Genomic DNA, 22,771 nt, shown 5'->3' with positions numbered 1-22,771 from the left:
CATGCCTGTGTTCAGGCTTGATACACAGTAGGGGTCGTGTAGGAGGCAGCCAATCAATGATTCTCTGTTATCATTGATGTTTATAACTCTCCCCCCCTCTCCTGTCCTCTCTGAAATCAATAAAAATATATTAAAAAAATAAAGTAACTGCACCTGGAAAGTTCTGAGAATAATTTATGAAGAGAGTTGTTTACGTAAGGCCTTACTAACTATATAACTTCTGGGGATTTGTTAGGGTGCGTTCTCAATATCTCATAGGAATCCTATATCTAGAGCAAGGTTTCTAATCTCAATAGTATTGACATTTTTGACTGGATAATTCTTCATTGGGGGTGGTGAGCTGTCGTGTGTATCACAGGATGGTTAGCAGTATCCTTGGCTTCTCATTCGATGCCAAGAGAACCCCTCTAGTTTTAATGATAAAAAATGTCTCCAGACATTGTCAAGTGTTTCCTGGGGGCAAGGCTGGCCCCACTTGAGAACCAGTGATCTAGAACAGGGTACACCTAGCAAAATGGGGCCTGAGGACTTAATTTGACCGGCTGCTGTATGTCAGAAAGCCAAAACTCATTTTTATGTTTTTATATGGTTAAAAAAATTAGAAGAATGTTTTGAGACATATGGAAAACATATAAAACTCATACTTCTGTGTCCATAAATAAAGTTTTATTGGAACACTGTCACATGCATTTGCGTTCCATTTAAGCTGCTTTTGTGCTACAAGGCAGAGTCGAGTAGCTGTGTCAGGGAGCCTAGAGTCCACAAAGCCTAAAATATTTGCTACATGGTCCTTTATATAAAAGGTTTGCTGACTCCTGGTCTAGATAATGAATGATCTTGAGGGAGAGGCAGCAAGGAGAGAATGGCAGGGGTATGGTGCACATATAAAATGGAAGCATTTTCCAGGGCCATGCACCTTTGAAAAGCTGGGGTGGCACTGAGATAGGGATTGGTGTATAGATGAGACTGGGCACAGAGGAAAGTTAGAAAGGTGTACCTTGGGGAAGTACCTTAAGACTAGAGAATGAGGGAAACCCAGTGGTTCTCCCTTGTTAAGCATGGAGAGGCCCTCCAGAAAAGATTTGAGTGATAGCAAATGTCTCAAGTAGGCCTAAAATTCAAAACATTTATGAAAACTAAATAGAGGAAATTATAACCAGATTTTGCCATAATCTTAATATGCTTATATCTACTAATTGAAAAAAATATGTTTTTATTGATTTTAGAGAGAGATGAAGGGTGTGGGAGAGAGATAGAAACATCAATGATGAGAGAGAACATCTATCGGCAGCCACCTGCATGCCCCCTACGGCTGGGAATCAAACTGGCATCCCCTTGGTATATACTCTTCACTGAACCAGACCAGCTGGGCAGTATCTCCTGATTTTTAATTCTTATTTGAAGTCTGAGATCCAATCTGTATTAGTTTCCCATGGCTGCAGCCATAAAGTCTCATAAACTGGGTTGCTGAAAACAGTAGAAATTTATCCTCTCACAGTCTGGAGGCTAGAAGTCTTTGCTCAAGGTGTGGGCAGGGTCATGCTCCGTCTGAGGGCTCTAGGGAAGAATTCTTCCTTGTGTCTTGCTACTCCCGGTGGCTCCTTCCTTGGCATTCCAGCTGTATCACTTCAATCTCTGCTTCCCTTGCCACTGTCCTTCTTCCCTGTGTCTCAGTGTGTGCTCTCCTCTACTTATATAGACCCCTGTTACTAGATCAGGTTCGGAACTAATCCAGTATGAGTCAACTTTGCTTAACTAATTCATTTGCAAAGACCCTATTTCCAAATAAGTTCACATTCTGAAATTTCGACTAGACATAAATTTTGGGGGAGCAATTTCAACACAGTACATAAGCCACCTTCATTTAACTGATTGCAACTGATAAAGTTCACGGACCTCAATATCATTTTTGCTGGCTAGTGATTTTTTCCCTTTCCTTTTTTTTTTTTTGATAAACCCATATCAATAAGATAGTTGGAATAAGAATGAGACTGAGTTCTTACTCCAAATCCTAAAGAACATCCTAAAAGAAAATTTCATTTAACTATTCTTAATAATTTTTTTGAAAGAAATTTGAAAGCCTAGGGGGGAAAAAAGCTTTAAATTACAGATATTCCTCATTGTGTACTATTTAAAAGAAATTTGAAGCCTAGAGGAAAAAAAGCTTTAAATTAGAGATATTCCTCATTGTGTACTATTAATCAAAGGAAAATTTAAGATTACCCACAATATAAATGGTTATGTACTATATTTATGATTAACAAGAACATTTGTCTGTGACAGAGACATTGCTCATCTGAAACCCATTTGCTTTCTAAATTCCCCAGGCTTCCCGTTGTTTGTGTTTAGGTGTAATTTGCATTATTTTAAGACTAGCCAAGAAGACAGCAGAGAGCCATTCAACCTACATTAGACTTCGCAAGACAAGAAAGATGCCTTTATTGTGATATTTTGGTGATGTTTCTTATTGTAGGATAGTCTAATCTATCTGGTTGATACACTGTCCTTTAAAGTTACTGTTTCACATATAAGCTTTTATGAATACTTCTATCATTCTTAACAAAACTGGATATTGAGCATTTACCTTTATATAATTCCCAGCAATACCTTTTCCTTCATTTTTGACCCCTATGAGTTTGAACTTGCCTTAGCAGTGTGTAGGTTTTAACATCTTAATGATGCTAGAAGATGGATAGCGGGCAGTTCTGAGGTCAGTTGCTAAGGCATCACAACACCACCTCTCAGTTGATGACTGCACATAGAACACCTCCGGGCACATAGTAGGCATTTAATAAATATTTTTTGGATGAGTAAAAATTGGAAGCATGCATTAGAATAATGATAGACATTTATGTATCTATAGTTTTATTTTCAAATTAAGTTACCTTGGTTACTTAAATTTCAGTTAAATAGGGTGATCATAGGTAGTTGTTTTTCATTTTTACAGTAAGTATCATGCCTGTTCATTTGCTAGACTTTTAAAAACTCATTTTCTCCTGATAAAATATAGAATAATGTAAAGTATGAACATAAGCTCTAAAATCATACCTAGTTTTAAATTCTGGATATATCTCTTGAATCTTTACAAGCTATTTTAACTCCTCCACCCTCAAATTCATATTTTAAATTTATGGGTATTTACATTATATCTATATCTATACTAATAAAGAGATAATATGCTAATGCTCGATACGCCGTAATGGTAACCACCAGATCATTAGCATATTAGCTGGGGCATTGCTCCGGAGACAGGGCGGAAGCAGGGAGGCGCCCAGAGGAGGCAGGATGATCCCGTGCCAGGGAGGGTAGGGGTGAAAGCCAACAGCACCCTCCTCACCAGTCCGTTGCCACCCACCGCTCGCACTCTGAGTGCCGTGTGGCCCACCTGCCAGGGGAAGGAGCACAGTGCAGCAGGCGGGAGGCTTCCATACTCTCCTTTGGCGCCATGATGGGGCGGAGCTGCCACATTGCTCCAGAGACAGGGTGGAAGTGGGAGACACCCAGAGAAGGCAGGACTAGCCCTAGGTGACTAGAGGGACTGAGGGCGGGGCTTGAAGCAACCAGAGAAGGCCAGAGGGTTCGGGGGCTGGGCCAAGCGCACTGGAGCTCTGGTGGACAGGTTCGGGTGTCAAGGCAGGGCTGCAGGTGGGTGGGCTGGGCCACGCTGCATGATTTGAAATCACGTGCTGGGCTCCTAGTCTATATATATAAAAACCCAGCAACCAAACAGAACGACTGGTCGACCAGTCGCTATGACATGCACTGACCACCAGGGGGCAGGTGCTCAATGCACTTACCCTGTGGTAAGTGCGCTCCCACAGTGGGAGCACCGCTCGGCTGACCAGGATGAGCAGCACTCCCACAGCAGGAGCAGCCACTCAGAGGGTGGGTCCACAGCCGCTTGGCTGACCAGGATGAGTGTGCTCCCACAGCGGGCAATCCCTGCAGGCCACACCCCCTACCAGTAAACAAATCCGTGCACTGGGCCTCTAGTACATATATAAAAGGCTAGTATGCAAAGTGTCCCCTCAGGAGTTTGACCGGGAGACCGGGAGTTGGATTGCTCGATATGATGTGCGCTGACCACCAGGGGGTGGCACAGAACATGGCGGGCAACCAGTGGTGGTGGGGGGGGGGGCACTGAGGGAGTGAGGGAAGGAGGAGGCGGGGAACCTGATTGGCCCTGATTGCCGGCCAGGCCTAGGGACCCTACCCGTACACAAATTTCGTGCGCTGGGCCTCTAATAATTATTATAATAAAGGAGAAGATATAAGTAAAATACATAATACAGTGCCTGCCATATGATTGAGTTGAATGAGTATATTATTGTATGTAAATGTATGCAAGTGTATACATACACACAGACAGTTGATCCTCATTATTTGCAGATTCTGTATTTGTGAATTTACTTACTTACTGAAATTTATTTGTAACCACAGAATCAGTACTCATGGCATTTCCATGGTCATTTGTAGACATGTGCAAAGTGGTGCAGATCTTGAGCTGCTCCATGTGCAGGCTCTCAGCTGAGGTTGACAAGGTTGACTCTACTCTCTCTTTCAGCTCTCATCCTGCAAACAGTGCCCTTTTTGTAATCTATTTAGTACCAGGTTTTTAAAATTTTTGTGTTTTTTTGTTGGTGATTTTGCCATTTTAAATGGCTCCCAAGGACAGTGCTGAAGTGCTGTCTAGTGTTCGTAAGTTCCAAGAAGTAGTGATGTGCCTTACAGGGAAAACAAGCTTGTTCCAGGCATGAGTTATAGTGTTGTTGGCTTTGAATCAAACATATATTAAATAAAGTGTCTTTAAACAGAAGAACATATAAAACAAGCTTTTATATTGATCAACTGATTAAAATGCATGACTATAGGCTCACAGGAACCTAAACCTTGAACTTCCCCAAGAGCAATGGTTCAGTGTTTGCAATTTGTGTTCTTGGAGACTTTACAGAAATACTTACCATGAGTAGTAAGAATTAACTGTCTACATAACAAAATTAACTTTATATTTATTATATTTATAAAAAACTAAGTTTTAAAAAGTCTGTTCATCTCTCAACAATGAAATAAAAATATATAATATTTTAAAGATCCTGGGATGGTAAAACTGTAATTGAGTAGACTGAATGTAACCTAATAATAAAATCAATGATCATAACTGATAATTGTAAAGATATGGTATCAGAAGCATCACATTTATTGTTTCATTTAATCATCATAACAAACACAAAGTATAAAGTATTATGTCTCTTTTACTGATGAAGAAACGGAGACCCTGCAGAGTAAAGTAACTTGCTTGGTGTTACATAGTAAAATATATAATTGGAGCTTGAACCCAGGGCTTCTGATTGAACATTCTAGGACCTTGCCTTGATTGCTAGATGGTGATGGATATTGCTTCATAAAATGATCTATAGATTTTTGCTTGCCTAATGAACAGTACCATTCAAACCCCAAGGTTCTCACAAAGATGACTGGAAGCAATAAAGCAACAAAGACAGATATTTAGAAACCTTAAATCAAGCTTTTCTCATTTGTAGGAATAGTGAACAATGTGGGAAAAGGGACAGATAAGCAATGATCTTTGTCAACTCTGCTTGTCTTCTGTGTAAGTGTGTTTAGTGTATATTTGTCTTCTAAAATCTTGTTGGTTTTCTTTTTTCCTTCGGAAGATGAAAGAGACAGAGCTTCAGAACTTTTCTATAAATTTCTATGTCACACAGAATTGCTTATTTGAGGTTTCTGTTGAATGAATAAAGATTTGTTTGAAAGTTACATAAATTCAAATTTTGAATAATACGTGTGCTTCAGGTTCAATCAACACCTTGTATTTGCATATAAGATTTTATATGCCATGGCATTTCTATCATCCGATTCAGGTTATTTGGTTTGCCAGGCATGATCTGTCTAGATACTTATTTTAATAGATGCAAACAATAGTTTGTCAAACAGGCAGCTCTTCATAGTGATGCATTTCCTTTGAAATTAGGAAAGTTGGCCTGTTCTAAGGCATCATCTCTAGATCAATGCATTTGTTCTGATGATCTCTTTGGCTTTTTGAATGCTTATAAATACAATAAAGAATAGATTCATAGAATTGCAAGCTAGAAGGTGCTTACCAATCATTATTTTAATCATTTAATTTTCCCAATGATGAAACTGAGGCCTAGAGAGGTGACATCATTTGCCCAAGGTGACACAACTGGCTGGTGGCCAAGAGACTTCTGTTGAAGTGGTGTTTCCATGGTGTCACACTGTCAGGAGAAACCACATCAACCTGGCCATTGACAACTTTACAGTGAACAGAGTTTAAATGAATTAACAATGTGAACAAAATTCTTTTGGTCACTACTTCTGTACAGGGGATCAAAAGAGGCTTTGGACAATGATTAGGTCAAGGCTACTGTCTTATTTTATATTTGACTAGAGGCCCGTTTCAACGAAATTCATGCATGGGTAGGGTCCCTAGGCCTGGCCGGCGATCAGGGTCGATCTGTGGGGTGACTGGCCGGGCGATCGGGGGGGGGGGGGCCCTGTTAGCACCCACCTTGGCTGGTCTGGGGCCTGCAGTTTGGGGCAGCTCCTGCATTTAGCATCTGCCCCCTGGTGGTCAGTGCCCGTCATAGTGACTGGTCATTCCTCTGGTCTTTCAGCCATTCGGTCAATTTGCATGTTAGGCTTTTATTATATAGGATGATCAATAAAACAAAGAATCAATGATTAGGTAGAATAAAAGATTTTAACAATGAGGCTATTACCTAGGTCCGTGGTCGGCAAACTGTGGCTCGCGAGCCACATGCGGCTCTTTGGCCCCTTGAGTGTGGCTCTTCCTAAGCCTTAGGAGTACCCTAATTAAGTTAATAACAATGTACCTACCTATATAGTTTAAGTTTAAAAAATTTGGCTCTCAAAAGAAATTTCAATCGTACTGTTGATATTTGGCTCTGTTGACTAATGAGTTTGCCAACCACTGAGTCCTAGGTGATTTTCACAAATCCTTTTAAATACCATAAACTCAGTTTTCTCTTTTGGGTGATCAAAGAGTGGAGTAAGACAGTTAAGGATTTCTGAAAGCTTTATGATGCAGTTATCCCTTTATTCTAGAGTGTTCTTTAATACATTTTTATGAAGGAATATAGTAGAAAAATAAAATAATCAATTTCCTGTGCTTACTCTGAAACTGTGAATAGGAGATGTAGTTAAGGCTTGGAATCTGTACACAGAACACATTGCTACTCAGAAAAAAACAGAGTGAGAGATTTTCTGGCAACAATTCTTGCCATCTATTAAAAATAAGAACCTTAAAACTGTCTAGTCTATGAAATTGAAAAGGCACTTGTAAAGTAAACATCTCACCTAAAATAATTGGCAGTCAGTGTCCCAAACTACATTATCATCTTTTGAAATATCTATATAAACATCAGCCTTAAAAGCTTGCTTAACGCTTAGTTTGGTTTCTTTAATAATCAGATGCAAGAGGTATGAATTACTGGATAGCACTTGAGTACAATAAGTATCATGTTTATTTATATTTTTGAAATCAATTTAAGTTACATCTGTCCTCCATCCCTGATGATTGGTTAGAAGGCCAGTCTCAGTCATTCTCTGGGTACCCTATCCATCTTTTGGGTCATACAAGGGCCTAGAGGCATTAGGTATCCTCAAAGATGCCTCTCAGCCTATGGGCTCTGACTACTTGATAACCACCCAGATGGTGTTGTGTGCTGGTTGTCCACAGGCTGGCAGTGAAACCAGGGCTTCCTCAGAATGGATCTCACTCACCTTCTCCCTATGCAGGCAGTCCTATTCCTTCAGGTCAGTGACTTCCATTGATGGTCACATCTCCTTTGTGCCAAGCTAGGCTATGGAAGAGAAGGCCAAAGCCTCACTGTGGACATTCAAGGCCCCAACTTAGACATACTGGTTTTAAGATATGTAGGTCTCTATCCATTCTTGCAACCCTCTTTTTTTCAGGGCCGTAAGAAGCAATTATTTTCTTAATATCAAGCACACCCCTCTTTAAACATTCAGGTCTCTTTGTCTCTCAGAGAGCCCAGAAAAAATTCATTGTTCATTCTCTCCCGAGGGTAGGGAAAACAGATCTCAGGGCTTAGCTCTCAGTATAGAATTCAATGGAAACACCTCTTATTTTATGAAGTGAGTCTATAGGAAAATAAAGCCACTAAGTAATTTATCAATATCCACTTCTGCTATATAAATTGCCAGGTGACACAGAAAGATGACATTTCATGTTTTCTTACTCTACTTCCAGCCGTCAGAGAAGCCGTGTCTGTTGTGTAGGATTTTCTGCTACGTGACTTTCTTCGATTGTCTGTTGAGCACACACTAGTTTATGGCTCTCATTATAAATCCATCCAAGGTTTTCAAGAGGATTTATGGCCATTTTGATACATTATTAATTGCCAATTAATAATTATATTATTATTAGTGATATTAAAGGGCACCAACTAAGCCTTGGCAATTCCTTTTGGAGGAAGCCATTCTTATTGTTAGTGATATTGGCTAAAGATAGATATTGGAGTTCTGAGTGCCATCCTCAAAACTGAAAGACATGAAGGTCTTTGGAAGCCAGGGGTCTCAGCCAATTGCAGGCATGATTGCTGTTCTATGCTACCTGTTGAGACCACTTAATTGAGAAGCAGGAGATTGGGGTTAATGGAGTACTCATGAATTCTCTCTGTAATTATATCTTGATTAGTGCAAAGTGCTAATCACTGGCATCTTTATTTTGCTTTTCAGTCAACAGAGCAGATGAAATCTCAATATCTGGACCTTTCATTTTCAGTTAGTAAATATAATAAAACAAGAGTGCTGATGGGCAGGGAGGAAAGAATTGACTCTGGCATATACATGAATATTTTAGTTGATCTTAATGCAAATGCCAGGTTCTTTTTAATCAAAATAAGTCAGAAAGATGTCCATACATTTGATTAATTATGATGATTTAATCTTCAAAAATGTTACTTTTTTTAAAGTTATGTTTTATTCTGAGACTGAGATGTAGAATGAGTTATACGTAGAAATTCACAGACTCTTGACTTAACATCTTATCCATCTCACTGTTCCAGTAAAATTTCATTTAATTCTAAGTTCCAGCTTCTGGTGTGGTTTAAGTGCTTTCCCCTCCACCACTAGGTATTAATAATGCTCACATTCTACCAACCTTATCAGGGGCAGTAAGCATTTCTCAGCATCATGTACCAACACCCTTAAACTCCCTCTCTTCAAGAGGCCTACCATTCCAAACTTAGTCTGTTTCCTGTGTTTAGCAGCTTTGGAAAACAGCTTGCCATCAATCCAAATTCCATAATCCTCTATGTATCTCAAGTGTTATTAAGTCATATTTTTGCTTCCTTTCTTCTGGCTAAGTATTTCCAAATCCTTCAACCATTACTCATACATCTTTTCCCAAGCCATCTCTCTGGTTCTTCTATTGTACTTCCTTTATTCTACAACACATCTGTTTGCTATAGTAACTGCAGACTTATGACCAGCTACTTGAACATTTCACTACCAGTAGATGAGCTTTTTTGACTTCCTCTTACCAGAGGCAGAACTAATGTGTGTGGGACAGTGGAAAAACAAGGGGGAGGAGTTAGGAAATCTGGGTTCCAGTCTTAGCCTTCTCTGTGGCCAGGATGCTTGGGAAATAACTTTTATCAAGCAAGCAATTTTAATCCTCACAGCAAAGGTCTGAGGTTGAACCATTAACCCCATTTTATTGTAGGAAACATCAGTATAGTTAAAAACTCTGAGTTTTGTTTTGATTTTATTTTAAAACCTGAGTTATTTTCTCTAGAACTATTGTCTCATGATTTTTTTAGGAAGCACATAATCTTCTGTAGAATTAATACAACATAATAAAGTAGTTCTGTGAAACTATTTAAAATATTTCCATTCTAGATTTCAAGCTCCATGAGGGCTTGGGTGGTGCTGTATGCCTACTGTGGCAGCACATACAGTTGAAGGAATTACACATAAAAACACAGATGCTTGGTAAGATTGTCATAAAAGTGAGGCCCATCACAGATGGTATCTTTTCAGTCCATGGTTTCCAACACTGTATACACACTAGAAGTACCTGAAGAGCCTTAAAACTTATCATTGCTCATCCCCATGCCAAGGGATTCTGATTTAATTGGCCTGGGGTAGAGATTCTGTTTAATCTCTCCCAGCTCAATCTAACCCTCAGCCAGGGATGAGAACCACTGAATTCTAATTTCAGTGCTTTTGAAATTTATTTTGCATATGAGCCAACTTACATGCTCACAAATGTAGATTATCATCCAATGGTGGAGGGCTGGACCTGAGATTTTCACCTTTAATAAATTCCAGGTGATGTGGAAGCTCTTGGTCTGTGGCACACACTGACCAAGAAAGCCTGAAGTGCCATCCTCATTGGCTGTTAATGGCACCCTTGTTCTAAAAATTCTTCAATAGAAATAATTTATATTCTTTCTCATGCACTCGCTTTTGGCGGTGTCTGCTTGGCAATGAAGTGTGCAAATTGTGGTCAAGCCATAGTTAAGCTAATGATTATGGATGAAACATTTACATGATTCAGGCCCTGGGAAAGCTTCTGTTCCCCCAGGAACTGAATTAATCTAATGATTTTCTAACGCTTATCTGCAAAGTCTTATCTAGCCTAAAACCGCTTCCTTGTTTGCAATCATCTTCTGCCCACCAACCTCATTGCTCAATATGAGAAGCAGTGGTGTAAGGCAATGGTCTTTAAACTCTCAAGAGAACCTTATTGCATTGGTATTTGGTACTCCGGATTCTCTTGATCCAAGTGTTGGGAGGCAGCTCACATGATGAGCACAGTAGCTCCCTCTGTCTCACAATCTGACCTCAGGAAGTTCTCGAGCTTCTTTGAGGTTTCATAGAGCTGACTCAGAATAGCTTCAAACCTTCAGATTTAGCCGTTTCTAAGTGACAGTTAATATAAAGTACTTTATTTCTAGATTAAATCTAAATAGATCTATACAAAGTATGTGCGTAGCTAATATTCATTGTTTTAAATACAAAATAGAGGCATTTTTTTATAACTTGCAGACTATGGGTTATTTTTTTTAAATGTATTTTTATTGATTTCAGGAGAGAGAGAGAGAGTTAGAGACATCAATGAGGAGAGAGAATCACTGATCAGCTGCCTCCTGCACTGGGGATCGAGCCCACAACCCAGAAATGTGCCCTAATCAGGAATCAAACTGTGACCTCCTGGTTCATAGGTTGATGCTCAACTACTGAGCCACACTGGCTGGGCTGGACTATGGGTTATTAAGGCCAATGTCATTTTCATGGATATATGTTTATGGTAACTCACAGGGTAATCAGGAGATCCCTTTTTTGGGGAGGTACTCTGGCTGATGGTGAAGAAAAGTGTAGATGCACACATTTCACTCAGGGACTAACTTCCTTAAAATTACTTCTAAAGTTCCAGCTTCATTCCAGCCCAGGCCAAAAGGCCACCTTTTCTCTCTGTCTTCGTCTAAACCCAGCCTGCACTTTATCTTCCGCTGAGCTTCTGACACTGATCACTCCTCTCATCTTTGAATCTTCTATAAATATTCATAGGCTGTAAGAAATGGTCCGGGAAGCTGGCTCTCTAGTTGAATAGCTGATGCTGCTGGATAAGTAGTAAATCATCCCCACCCCTGGATTAGGTGAAGTCAGGAAATAAAGGCAGAATGAAAAGAACAAAAGCTAGTATCAGATCCCAGGTTTCAGCTCACCAGCCCCCCTCACAATACTGCCTGTGATCTGGGTGATGCCCTCCAGCTCACTAGTCTAAGGATGACACCTGCTGGGGTGGGCACTGGGGTGGCAGTGAGTCATGAGTCCCTGGCAGGGAAACCTACTCTGCTCTTTTGAAGCTCTGCTTCTTGTCTGAGGTTTATGGGAAAAGGCATTTCTGGGAGCACCCAATTAGCAGGTCATCGATTCTTGCTCAAACATCCTATAGTAGGATGATGTCATAACTGTTAGTGTCCAGACAACTTAATAAGTGTTTATGTCCTAATAACTTAGCAGCCGTCTGAAAACATAGTATACATATACTGAAAGAAAATTTAATATTTGTATTTCCTCCTTAAGCAATCATATTGGGCACTGCCTAACTTCTCAAATCTTGAAATTAGATGGGACGTTGTCACCTTTATTTCCTGTTCCTCATTTATTGGCTGGATGAATTGGAATAACACAGCAGCCTTCAATAATCCAGCTTCACAGGGAAATTAACTCATTGGAGCATCTCATATTGAAACTCAACTACCTGGAGATAGCGGTTCCCATGGTGTCTGAGAGATGTAGCTATCCTTTCCTCAGAATTTTAAAATATCTTAGGGATCTCCTGTATATTCATTGCATCATTTCAGTGCACTTCTGTGCAGAGTTTGGGAACTGTTTGGCCATAGCCAAATTTTTGACACTGAACTCAGAGGGAGTAAAGCACCCTAACTGAATATTGTTTGAAGACGGAATGCCATGAACAAACTACAGACAAATCTCAGAGATATTGCACTTCAGTTCCAGACCACCTCAATAAAACAAGCATGGCAATAAAATGAGAAGCAATCTTTTGCTGGTGGAGGGTCTTGCCTTCCATTTGTAAAAAAAACACACCATATTTGTGAAGTGAAATAAAGCAAAGTGTAATAAAATGAGGTATGTATGTATATCCACAATGTAACAGCTGTTTTAAAGATACAGAAAGGGTGCTACCGTATCATACTAGCTGGATGTTCTAATGTAAAACCATGATTCCTTCTCTTACATGGATAGCTTTTGGGAGAATTAACTGCTCCCCTCATTCAACAAGAGTTTTGGTTGTGTGGTTTTTTTAGCACATGCTATGTACCAGGCTCAGTTCTGAGCATCTGAGATACATCAGTGAGGAAAACAGATAAGGATTCTTATTCTTGTGAATCTTACATTCTGTCTCTCTGTTTTCAATGAATAGAAGAATGGAGAGCAGCATAGCCTTTGGGTTCATTTATATGTGTGACTCCCTATGTGTGTGTATAAAAGTTGATGGGAGAGACAGAGAGAATGATGAAGCACATATGGCAAAGTATTAACAATCTGGGGCCTGAGGGAAGGGTACAGATAAGTTCTTTGCACTATTCTTGCATATTTTCAGTAAATTTAAAATTACTTCAAATTTTTTAAAAAGTAAACAAATAAATAGAGCCAAAAAATATTAAAAATGAAATATTTCCCATTAAAAATGAGAAACTTAGAAAATGACTTTTATCTCTTCTAAAGTTCTATTTAATGGCATATTTTCAAAAGATTAGGATTCTGCAGAAAACAGGCATACTTAAGATGTTTAGAATCTAATCAGCGGCTGAAACTATAGGGAATTATTCTATATTAATGAAAATCAATGATCTATGAATACTATATTAATGAAGACTGATGATATATATATTTAGTGTGAGAGAGAAAGCAATTCCTGTTAATGGATTGATTATATTTACAGTGTTGATACAAAATTGAGTTGGGATGATGTTTCCGTTAGGTCATCTCATCTTTGTTTACTCTCTGGAAGTGTTTAATGGCACATACTTTGGAGCATGGGAAATTTATTTAATTTCCTTTATGGCATAGAAAAAATAGCACATGCTTTTTCCCCCCTCTTATAGCCTTGGATAACAGGATTTACTTCCAAGCATATCATATGAGAAGAAAGAGAGATTCTTTATTTTATCATAATAATTAGAGCCATTTTTGGATCTGCTATACAGTGGAGAAATGGCTTTTCCCTGTATCTTTTGGAAAAGTAGGCGATATAATAGGGTCTTTCATATCATATTCTGACTAAGCCAGCATTTTCCCAGCCAATTTCTCCCCCAAATCAACAATAAATTAATAAATAAATCATTGCAAATAAAATCTTCTGAGATTTAATTTAAGACCTAGTTGTGGCACCACAGTCCCCTAAGCATCTTGTCTAGACTTTGCACTAAAATAAGTTAGCATGAAATATGACCCATATGTAAGTGATAAAATATAAATGTTCTCCCTCTGCAGCAATGAGTATATATTTATGAGTATAAAACGAATCACCCAGAATCCACAGCTTAGAAACAATTGTTGCTAAGATTTTCATTTATGGCCTTCTAGTCTTTACGTATAGTTGCATGTGTTTGTATAATTTAATAAGTAATTTGGTTTATACCCTACATATACTAGTAAACCATATCATTTTAAAAAGATTTTTTCTTGATTTTTAGAGAGAGCAGAAGGGAGAGGGAGGGAGAGAGAAACATTGATGTGAGAGCAAAACATCAATCGGCCACTCTGACTGGGGATCAAGGCCAAACCTAGGCATGTGCCCTGACTGGGAATCGAACCAGCAACCCTTCGGTGCATGGAACAATGCTCAACCAACTGAGCCATACCATCCAGGGCTAAACCATATCTTTTAATTTACTTTATATCCCAAACATTTCAAAAAAAACAAAAAACACACACCACAGATTTTTTATTACTGCCTGGTATTTCAGAGTATAGATGTGCATAATATATTTAATTTATCATTTAATTTATTTCTCTCTTTTTTTAAATAATATATTTTTAAAAAAATATATTTTATTGAGTTTTTACATAGAGGAAGGGAGAGGGATAGAGAGTTAGAAACATAGATGAGAGAGAAACACCGATCAGCTGCCTCCTGCACACTCCCCATTGGGAATGTGCCTGCAACCAAGGTACATGCCCTTGACCGGAATCGAACCCGGGACCCTTGAGTCCACAGGCTGATGCTCTATCCACTGAGCCAAGCCGGTTAGGGCTAAAAAATATATTTTTATTAAATTCAGGGAGAAAGGGAAAGAGAGAGAGAGAGAGAGAGAGAGAGAGAGAGAGAAGTAGAGAGAGAGAGAGAAACATCAATGATGAGAGAGAATTATTGATTGGCTGCCTCCTGCATGCCCCCCCACTGGGGATCAAGCCAGCAACCCAGGCATGTGCCCTGAGGGGGAATCAAACTGTGACCTACTAGTTCATAGGTCAATGCTCAACCACTGAGCCATGCAGGTTGGGCTCATCTAATTTATTTTTAATCCCTTAAAATAAGTTTTAATGAAACCATTAAAGATTCAAAATTTAGCTTTCATATTTATTAAAACATAAAAATCCCCTGAGTTGATATTTACTGAAATTCACTAGTATTTTTTTTCATTAATTCTTCACATGATTTTTGAGTATCTGCCATCTACACATCCTCTGTGAAAGATACAAAGAAAATCTGCTTTGAGCCCAGACTTTGCACAGTTTGCGTTGAGCGTTTTCCTGCAGGAAACGTGGGCCTGTTTGGAAACTGAGTTGTCAATCTACACTGACAGCTGTCTCCTCAGGCCAGCAATGACTGACCCAGTCAAATTGAACTCTTAACAGCATTTGCAGAAAAAACAGTGATACTTGCTGAAGAATTCCTACTGTCATTGTTATTTTGATTTAGGGTAGGAAAAACAGAGGAGGGGACGGCAGTTTATCAGAGGGACTAGAAATCAGAAAAATTATTTTAGAGACAGTGCATATTTCCAAGTAATCCCCACTGAGAACAGGTGTTGAAGCCTAGAAAATGCGTTCTGACTCTACAGTTTATCTGTATGTTTATTCGGCCTGTTGCTTCCTGAGCATCACAGGAAACTAGTTGACAGTGAAATACAGTGTTGGTCTTCCAGTCCCAAGATCTGGTCTTTGCTATTTCCTTTGCTGCTTTTTATTAGGGGGCCTAATACTAATTGATTTACCCCCCCCAAACTTCAAGCTAAATTTGAGGGCAACTAAAGAAAATACATGAAATAGATATAATGTATTAATTGCAGAATATCACACAACTTAGGTTAATTTGTATTATGGATATGGATGCCTTAGGTGAGAAAACCACATCCTTTCAAATGAGTAAATTCCTTAAATTAGTTCAAAAGTTCCCAAATCCTTTCTGAGAATGGGATAATTTTCATTATTCTAAAACCGAGAGAGAGAGAGAGAGAGAGAGAGAGAGAGAGAGAGAGAGAAGGGAATGTTAGTAGAAGCCCCAGGTGTATGTCCCTGGTTCAGAAGATAGATAGGTAGGTGAGAATCCCATTGTCTGCTGACTGTGTTACCCCCTAATCTGGCTAAGGACACCTGCTTGGTGATCTGACAAGTGAAGCTTTGAAATCTATTGGTGGGTCCTCTCTGCTTGGTTGAAAGTGCACCTGCTCTAGGCTCTTGAATAATCTTTGCCAAACTTTTCACTAACTCCTGTTTCTCCACAGTGATGTTCAATCATGTCTAACCCACAACCTGGGTGACCGACTCATTCCAGTTTTCCCAGGACTAGCACTTGAAAGATCCTGGGAACCCTCACAGTCGTAGGCAAACTAGAGTGGTTGGTACCAGGCCAGAAGCTTGGAGTGACGTCTGGATGCCATGATAAAAAAAATCAGAGTAGATGGCTTCCTGTTTGAAAGTAAAATTTCTAGAATGATGTGCATATTTGCCTTCTCTGAAATACATAGAAATAGGCCACTCCTACTTCTATGTAGACTGGCAGGTGGGTCACACAGCTCAGTGGTCGGGGAGTCCAACTCAACCTTCAGTCCATACTTTGACTCAAAGATCTTCTCATTCCCCTCATACTGCTTAGTTTTGCCTTTATATGAAATATAAACTGAATTGAGATTGGTGAAGACAGTTGGAAACAAATCATAAGAAAATTAAATTTTGGGCCTATACAGAGAACAGAATTATTAAAGAGGGAGAAGCTATAGTACAGATGCGGCATCAAACTACACTCTTAAATGCAAGATAAGATTACTATCTTATTTGACAAATATTCTATTGTGCATCACTCCTGCTAGAATGTGGTGCATAAAGTATCAATTGATAAATTTGACTCTGAAATGTTTTTTTTGGGCCCAGTTTAGAGGGAAGTAAATTATGCTTCAAGAGTCAACATTCATTCAGATTGCAAACATTTGATATGTTTTCTGTTGTCATTGAAAACAACAGGCAGCTATAAATTCTCAAAAATTGATAAGGATGCAGGAAACTTTGGAAGCAAAATCTAATTTCCTTCAGAAAAGTGGATAGAAGTCCTTTCCCGTGCAGGTCAACTGCGTATTTGCAGCTTCTTATTAGAATTTCTAAGTCACAGCAGAATGATACTGGGTGACTGCTAGGATGGTAAGGCCCACGTTAGAGCTTTAGTTTCACATAGTGATTTATGACTAAATCTGGCAATGAACTTTTAAAAGAAGTATTATTTCTCTAAGTCCTTATTTCTCTTAGAGAAATAATACCAATGTTTCATCCAAGCTAGTTAAAACATTCTTACCTGATGAAATCTCTGGATAGAGAGGAAAATACTTTCTTGAGATATTGTTACACTGTGGGCATTTCTTGAATTAAAATGTCATTCAGCAAATATTTATTTCTTTATCAGTTATTTAATCTAAAAATATAAAAGTTTGCACAAAATTATTTGAAAGCTTGGAGGGTTAATTACGTGGTTGCTTACCTTTTTATTGAGCTTCGATATCTCAGCTTTTCCTTGAATGACATTCAGCTGCCCTCCGAATCACAGAGGGAAAGAACAAGCAGAAAGTACTACTGCATGACATTATGACTGATGGGCTATGTGAGAATTTACATTTCATCAAAATATTTGGATCAGAAGTTTTCCCCTTAGTTAAATTAAATCCTATATAAAATAGATGACTGAGGTCTAGAAAAACAAATCTCTTTGCTTAACAAAAAGTATGAAAAGAGTCCTTAGGGGTAGCAAAAGGAAAATTGGTCTTGGAAACAAAGGATTTGGTTTGGAGTCCTACCTTTACCATAACTGGTTATCTCACTTTTAGTAAATCATTTGGTGTCTCTGAAGTCCATCATCAGGGAAATGAGACAATAATCTGAGTCGTTATTATGAGGCCAAAAGCAACGGACATGGTATAATGCAGTAAGAAGTTATTTATTTATTTATTTATTTATTTATTTATTTATTTATTTATTTACTTACTTTCTGCTAGTAAACATCAAGTTGGGTTCATTTTTTTCTGGACCAAAAATAACTATAGTTCACAATGGAATGTGTTAAATTAATAGCTAGGACTGGAATCTCAGAATAGTGACATATGCCTTTTCAGTTTAGAGAAGCAACATGTGCTCTAACCACAGTGTTAGTCTTTTGATCTTAAAAAATGTACTTTCAACATCAATGTTAGCAGGTATAAATTGAAAATAAGCTGTCACAGTAAACAGAAGTAACTTACAGTAAAATTAGCACGATTTTGTCAATTGGCACAGTCCATATCACTGAAAGATTTGCTATCACTCGGGCAAATCCTTTATTTATTGGTGATTTCTACTTATGACATAAATATCTCATTCATTCATTCAGAATATTTCAAGTCATGATCATTCAATATTTGCTTCAGAGTTTGGCTTCAATTTGATTAGCAGATCACTCCCTATCTCCAAGAGTTTGTTTAAAAAATCTTTCTTTCTTTATAAGGAATGATCTCCTGAACTATTAGGATTTTCAGTTGTATCCCACGTTCAAAAACAAAGGCTGGCATAGATTATTGTTCTGCCTCAATAAACTCTTGGATTTTTGAGCTTTACAATGAACATGAGATTCTTCCACCTTCAGAGACTGAGGACAAGTGTACTAACCTGTCTTGTACTTCTCTCTGGTTGTTTGCCTCCACAGCAACCCCCCTGAGCTCACTTAAGCCTCCGAGGGTGGACACTGCTCCGGTGGTCACATCTCCCTATCAAAGAAGAGATTCAGACAGGTACTGTGGGCTCTGTGCAGCCTGGTTTAATAATCCCCTGATGGCCCAGCAACATTATGATGGGAAGAAACACAAAAAGAATGCGGCAAGAGTTGCTTTATTAGAACAACTTGGGACAACTCTGGATATGGGGGAACTACGAGGTAAGAGAAACTCTGCTAATTTCTACCCCAGAACTGGGCTTTCAGAGAAAGGTTTGTGTTTTCACAAATTGGCATGATTATTCTTATTAAGTAGACTCATCCAAAGGAATAGAAGAAAAAGGAAATGAGCAGAAAATTAGCTCAATTTTTGTGATCCCCTTTGTTTCAAAGAGTTTATTTCCCTGTTTTTATTGACTATTTTTTCAGATCAAAGCCACCCATCCATAAGCCAGATATTTTTTCTTCTGCTTTATCTTTAAACACCTTCTCTAATGAGTGCTTTGTACATGAGCAGTATGAGAGAAGATGCTAAAAAGGCCAAATAGCATGATCTTATTTTAACATTTTGTGCTATTATGAATTCAGCCAAAACAGGACAATACATTGACTTCCTTTGATGGCTTAAAGCAAACCCAAGCCCCTTTAATAGGAATATCCTTGAAATTGATGCAAGGTGTGCTGTGTGCCATGTTATAGTCAATACCAGTGATCCCACCCCATTTTGACAGGTATTTTCTTAATTGATGGAAACCATGCAACATTCAAAGTTCATCTAAGGCAGTGGTTCTCTACCTTCTGGCCCTTTAAATACAGTTCCTCATGTTGTGACCCAACCATAAAATTATTTTCGTTGCTACTTCATAACTGTAATGTTGCTACTGTTATGAATCGTAATGTAAATATCTGATATGCAGGATGGCCTTAGGTGACCCCTGTGAAAGGGTCGTTCGACCGCCAAAGGGGTCGCGACCCACAGGTTGAGAACTGCTAAGGTTTCCCAGCAGCTGCTGAGCAGAAAACTGGAAACTGTAGGGTGAAGATTAATCCTGTGGATTTCTTAGGAGGCCATATACCAATCTGTGGGACTTTATAGAATATTTCATCATCAATAACCATTTAAGCATTTTTGATCACCTACACATTTTTAATCAGCTTAATGTTGACAGTGTAGAACAAAATCACATATATGTTTTTCTGAGAAAATGCATTTTCTCAGAAAACAATTATGTGAAGGGTGCTATTGACAATATACGTCAGATGTTGTTTGAGTGTGATAAGCTTTTATGGATTGGCCAGGGCATGGTCAGCGCTGTAATAACAACGTTTACAAATCAATTTTCCAAATGTAACCTAGATTGAAATTGGGTTCTGTGTGTAGAGCCTACAATTCTGATTATCCCCCAACCAGGCTATGAGCCTCCGAGAGGGATGATTGTAGTCAGGAAATTATCTGTTACAATTCTAGACCAAGTAAGTGGAACAGAATCATGCTGTGTGAGCTGAAAGGAGGGACAGGGCACTTCTGATGATATTGGTGAGGAACACTCCCCCAAGGAAAGGGACTTGATTTGGAACTAGAAAAGTGGGTAGCATTTCAGCAGAATTCCGTGTGAGCAGCATTATATATGTGCAGGCAAAGAGGCAGGGGAACAGAAGCAGTTAGCTGGCAAATAAGCATGTTCTTCTGAATCCTCTGATGACGCATGTATTTAAGATTGGAAGTCCATTAGTACATACACAGAACTTGATTGGAAGTCCATTAGCACATATACAGAACCTGATTATTCCAAGATATGTGATTAAAAATGACAAATAAGAGCGAACAATACTTTACTTATGTGTATGTTTTCTAGCTGAAGAAAAACAACACGGGCCTTAATATTTTTCTAAGTTGAATAGTCTCATTGCAGAAACTTTTCAACTGTTGTTATTATTGCTTTTTGTTGGGGGATTTCTTATGTTCTCAATCTATGACTTGTGAAAAAAGACAGAAGGAGTCTCTCCATAGCTGAAGGCCTCCACCACTCACTGTACTGGCAGATAACAAGCTGGCTCGGTGACTCTTTCACGGCAGGGCACTGAAGGAGAAAACTAGGGCTTTATGCATGTTCTGTGCCAGATAGTCTGACTTAGAGAAGAATTATTCCTAGAGCAGATTCTTCTTGTCAATTTTGAATTATCAGTGCTGCATCTTTTATGTACAGCCACATCTTAATGACTTGGGCGCCTGAATTCTGTTATATTTGAGCAGCTTGTCTTTTATACAGAAGACAAAAAGAGCTGCACTATGACTTGGTACCACGTGAAATGTGATTAGCATTGAACACAGTGTCCTTGAAACCAACCCTCTTACCTACCCCAGGTGACATCTTGATATAGATTTATTCAGGCATTAAATATTGCAAAAGCTTGAGGAATAAAACAATGATGATAACTCAGCACATTTTAAAACACACACACACACACACACGCACACACACACACATATCCCTATTTCTGGAGTGCTTCTAATACATGATTAATCAATTAGTAAGGACAAAAGTGCTAATCAGTTAATAAAAGCATAACCATAACTTTTTAAAAATGGTGTCAAGCAGTTGGACATCATATGGCAGTATCACAGACTTTGTTTCTCAGCACGTCTCAGTTTTTTAAATAGTACATTTACTTGTGTATTATGGTTTTCCTAATAATCTATTTTTCACCCTACTTCCCTCTATAGATTATTATCAACTTGAAAGTAGGCATCTCTATCTGTTTTGCTCACCTAGATGTTGTCAAAACACCTAGAACAGTGGCAGCCACATAGTAGGTACTCATAATTGCTGAATAAATAACCCCCCCAAAAAATCCAAAATTTAAAAATCACCTAAAATCCTACATTCTTAATATGGCAATCATTTTCATTTCTAAAAGGATCCTGATTGAATAATTTTTACAGGAAATTATTTATGATATTTTCCTCTAATTTAAAAATGTATATTTTACATATTGTCACATGAGGAGGCATTAAGTGTTATAGTTCAGAGTTTTAACAATGCAAACACCTGTGTAATCACACCCCTGTCAAAATACACAGTTTCTCCATCTTGAGAAATCCCCATGTGCCCCTTTCCAGTCAATCCTAACCTCCCACTCCAGGGAACCACTTTTCTCATTTTTTCACCATAGATTAGTTTTGCCGATTCTAAAACCTCATAGAATGGAAGCAGAAAGTATGTATTTTTTGTGTATCTAGCTTCTCTTGCATAGCTTATTGTTTTTGAAAGGTATCCACTTGGTGCATATAAAGCAGAGTATCCCTTTTCTCTTTATTACAGAGTGTATTCTACCCCAAATCCCACAGTTTTAATATCCATTCTCCTCTTAATTTTTTTTTGGGGGGGTACTATTTAGAATAAAACTTACATGAACATTTTTTTAACTTTTTGTCAACATATATTGTTACTTCTCTTGGTAAATTCCTAGGAGTAGAATTTGTGGGCCATACATTGGATGTTTTTAACTATATAAGAAACTGCCAGGTGTTTTTTTTTCAATGTAGCTTCATTATTTTGCATTCTTAAAAGAAACATACGGTAGTTTCCCCTTATCCACAGTTTCACTTTCCCTGGTTTCAGTTACCCACGGTAAGCCATAGTTTGAAAATATTAAATGGAAAATTCCAGAAATAAACAATTCATATATTTTAAATTGTGTGCTACCCTGAGTAGCATGATGAAATCTTGTGCCATCCCGCTCATTCCTGACAGGGACGTGACTCATCTCTGTTTAGCATGCCCACCCTGTGAAGCTTCCCAGCCCCCTTAGCCCATTTGTAGCCATCTAGGTTATCAGATAGACTATTGTGGTATCACAGTGCTTGCGTTCAAGTACCCTTATTTTACTTAATTCTGGCCTCAAAGCCATTTACATAACTTTCATTACAGTAGATTGTTATAATTGTTCAATTTTATTGTTACTTATTGTTGTTAATCTCTTATTTTGCCTAATTTATAATTAAACTTTATCATAGGTATGTACACACATATA

General features: G+C 38.4%; 1 protein-coding gene across 2 annotated transcripts in view; it reads left to right on the top strand.

Annotated features, from left to right (window-relative positions):
* The window catches only part of ZMAT4 (zinc finger matrin-type 4), a 321,014-nt gene that overhangs the window by 190,578 nt on the left and 107,665 nt on the right, over positions 1–22,771 (top strand). Inside the window, exon 5 of one of the 2 annotated variants that reach the window (XM_006086256.3) lies at positions 18,731–18,958. The exons of the other annotated variant lie outside the window; for it this stretch is intronic. Within the exon in view, the coding sequence (XP_006086318.1) occupies positions 18,731–18,958 (228 nt within the window). The remainder of the gene's footprint in view (positions 1–18,730; positions 18,959–22,771) is intronic. 2 annotated transcript variants of the gene reach the window in all.

The sequence above is a fragment of the Myotis lucifugus genome, unplaced genomic scaffold (assembly GCF_000147115.1).
Source record: "Myotis lucifugus unplaced genomic scaffold, Myoluc2.0 scaffold_26, whole genome shotgun sequence".
In the NCBI taxonomy this organism is placed as follows: domain Eukaryota; kingdom Metazoa; phylum Chordata; class Mammalia; order Chiroptera; family Vespertilionidae; genus Myotis; species Myotis lucifugus.
The sequence above is the reverse complement of the archived record's forward strand: the minus strand, read 5'-3'. Positions and strand labels throughout refer to the sequence as shown.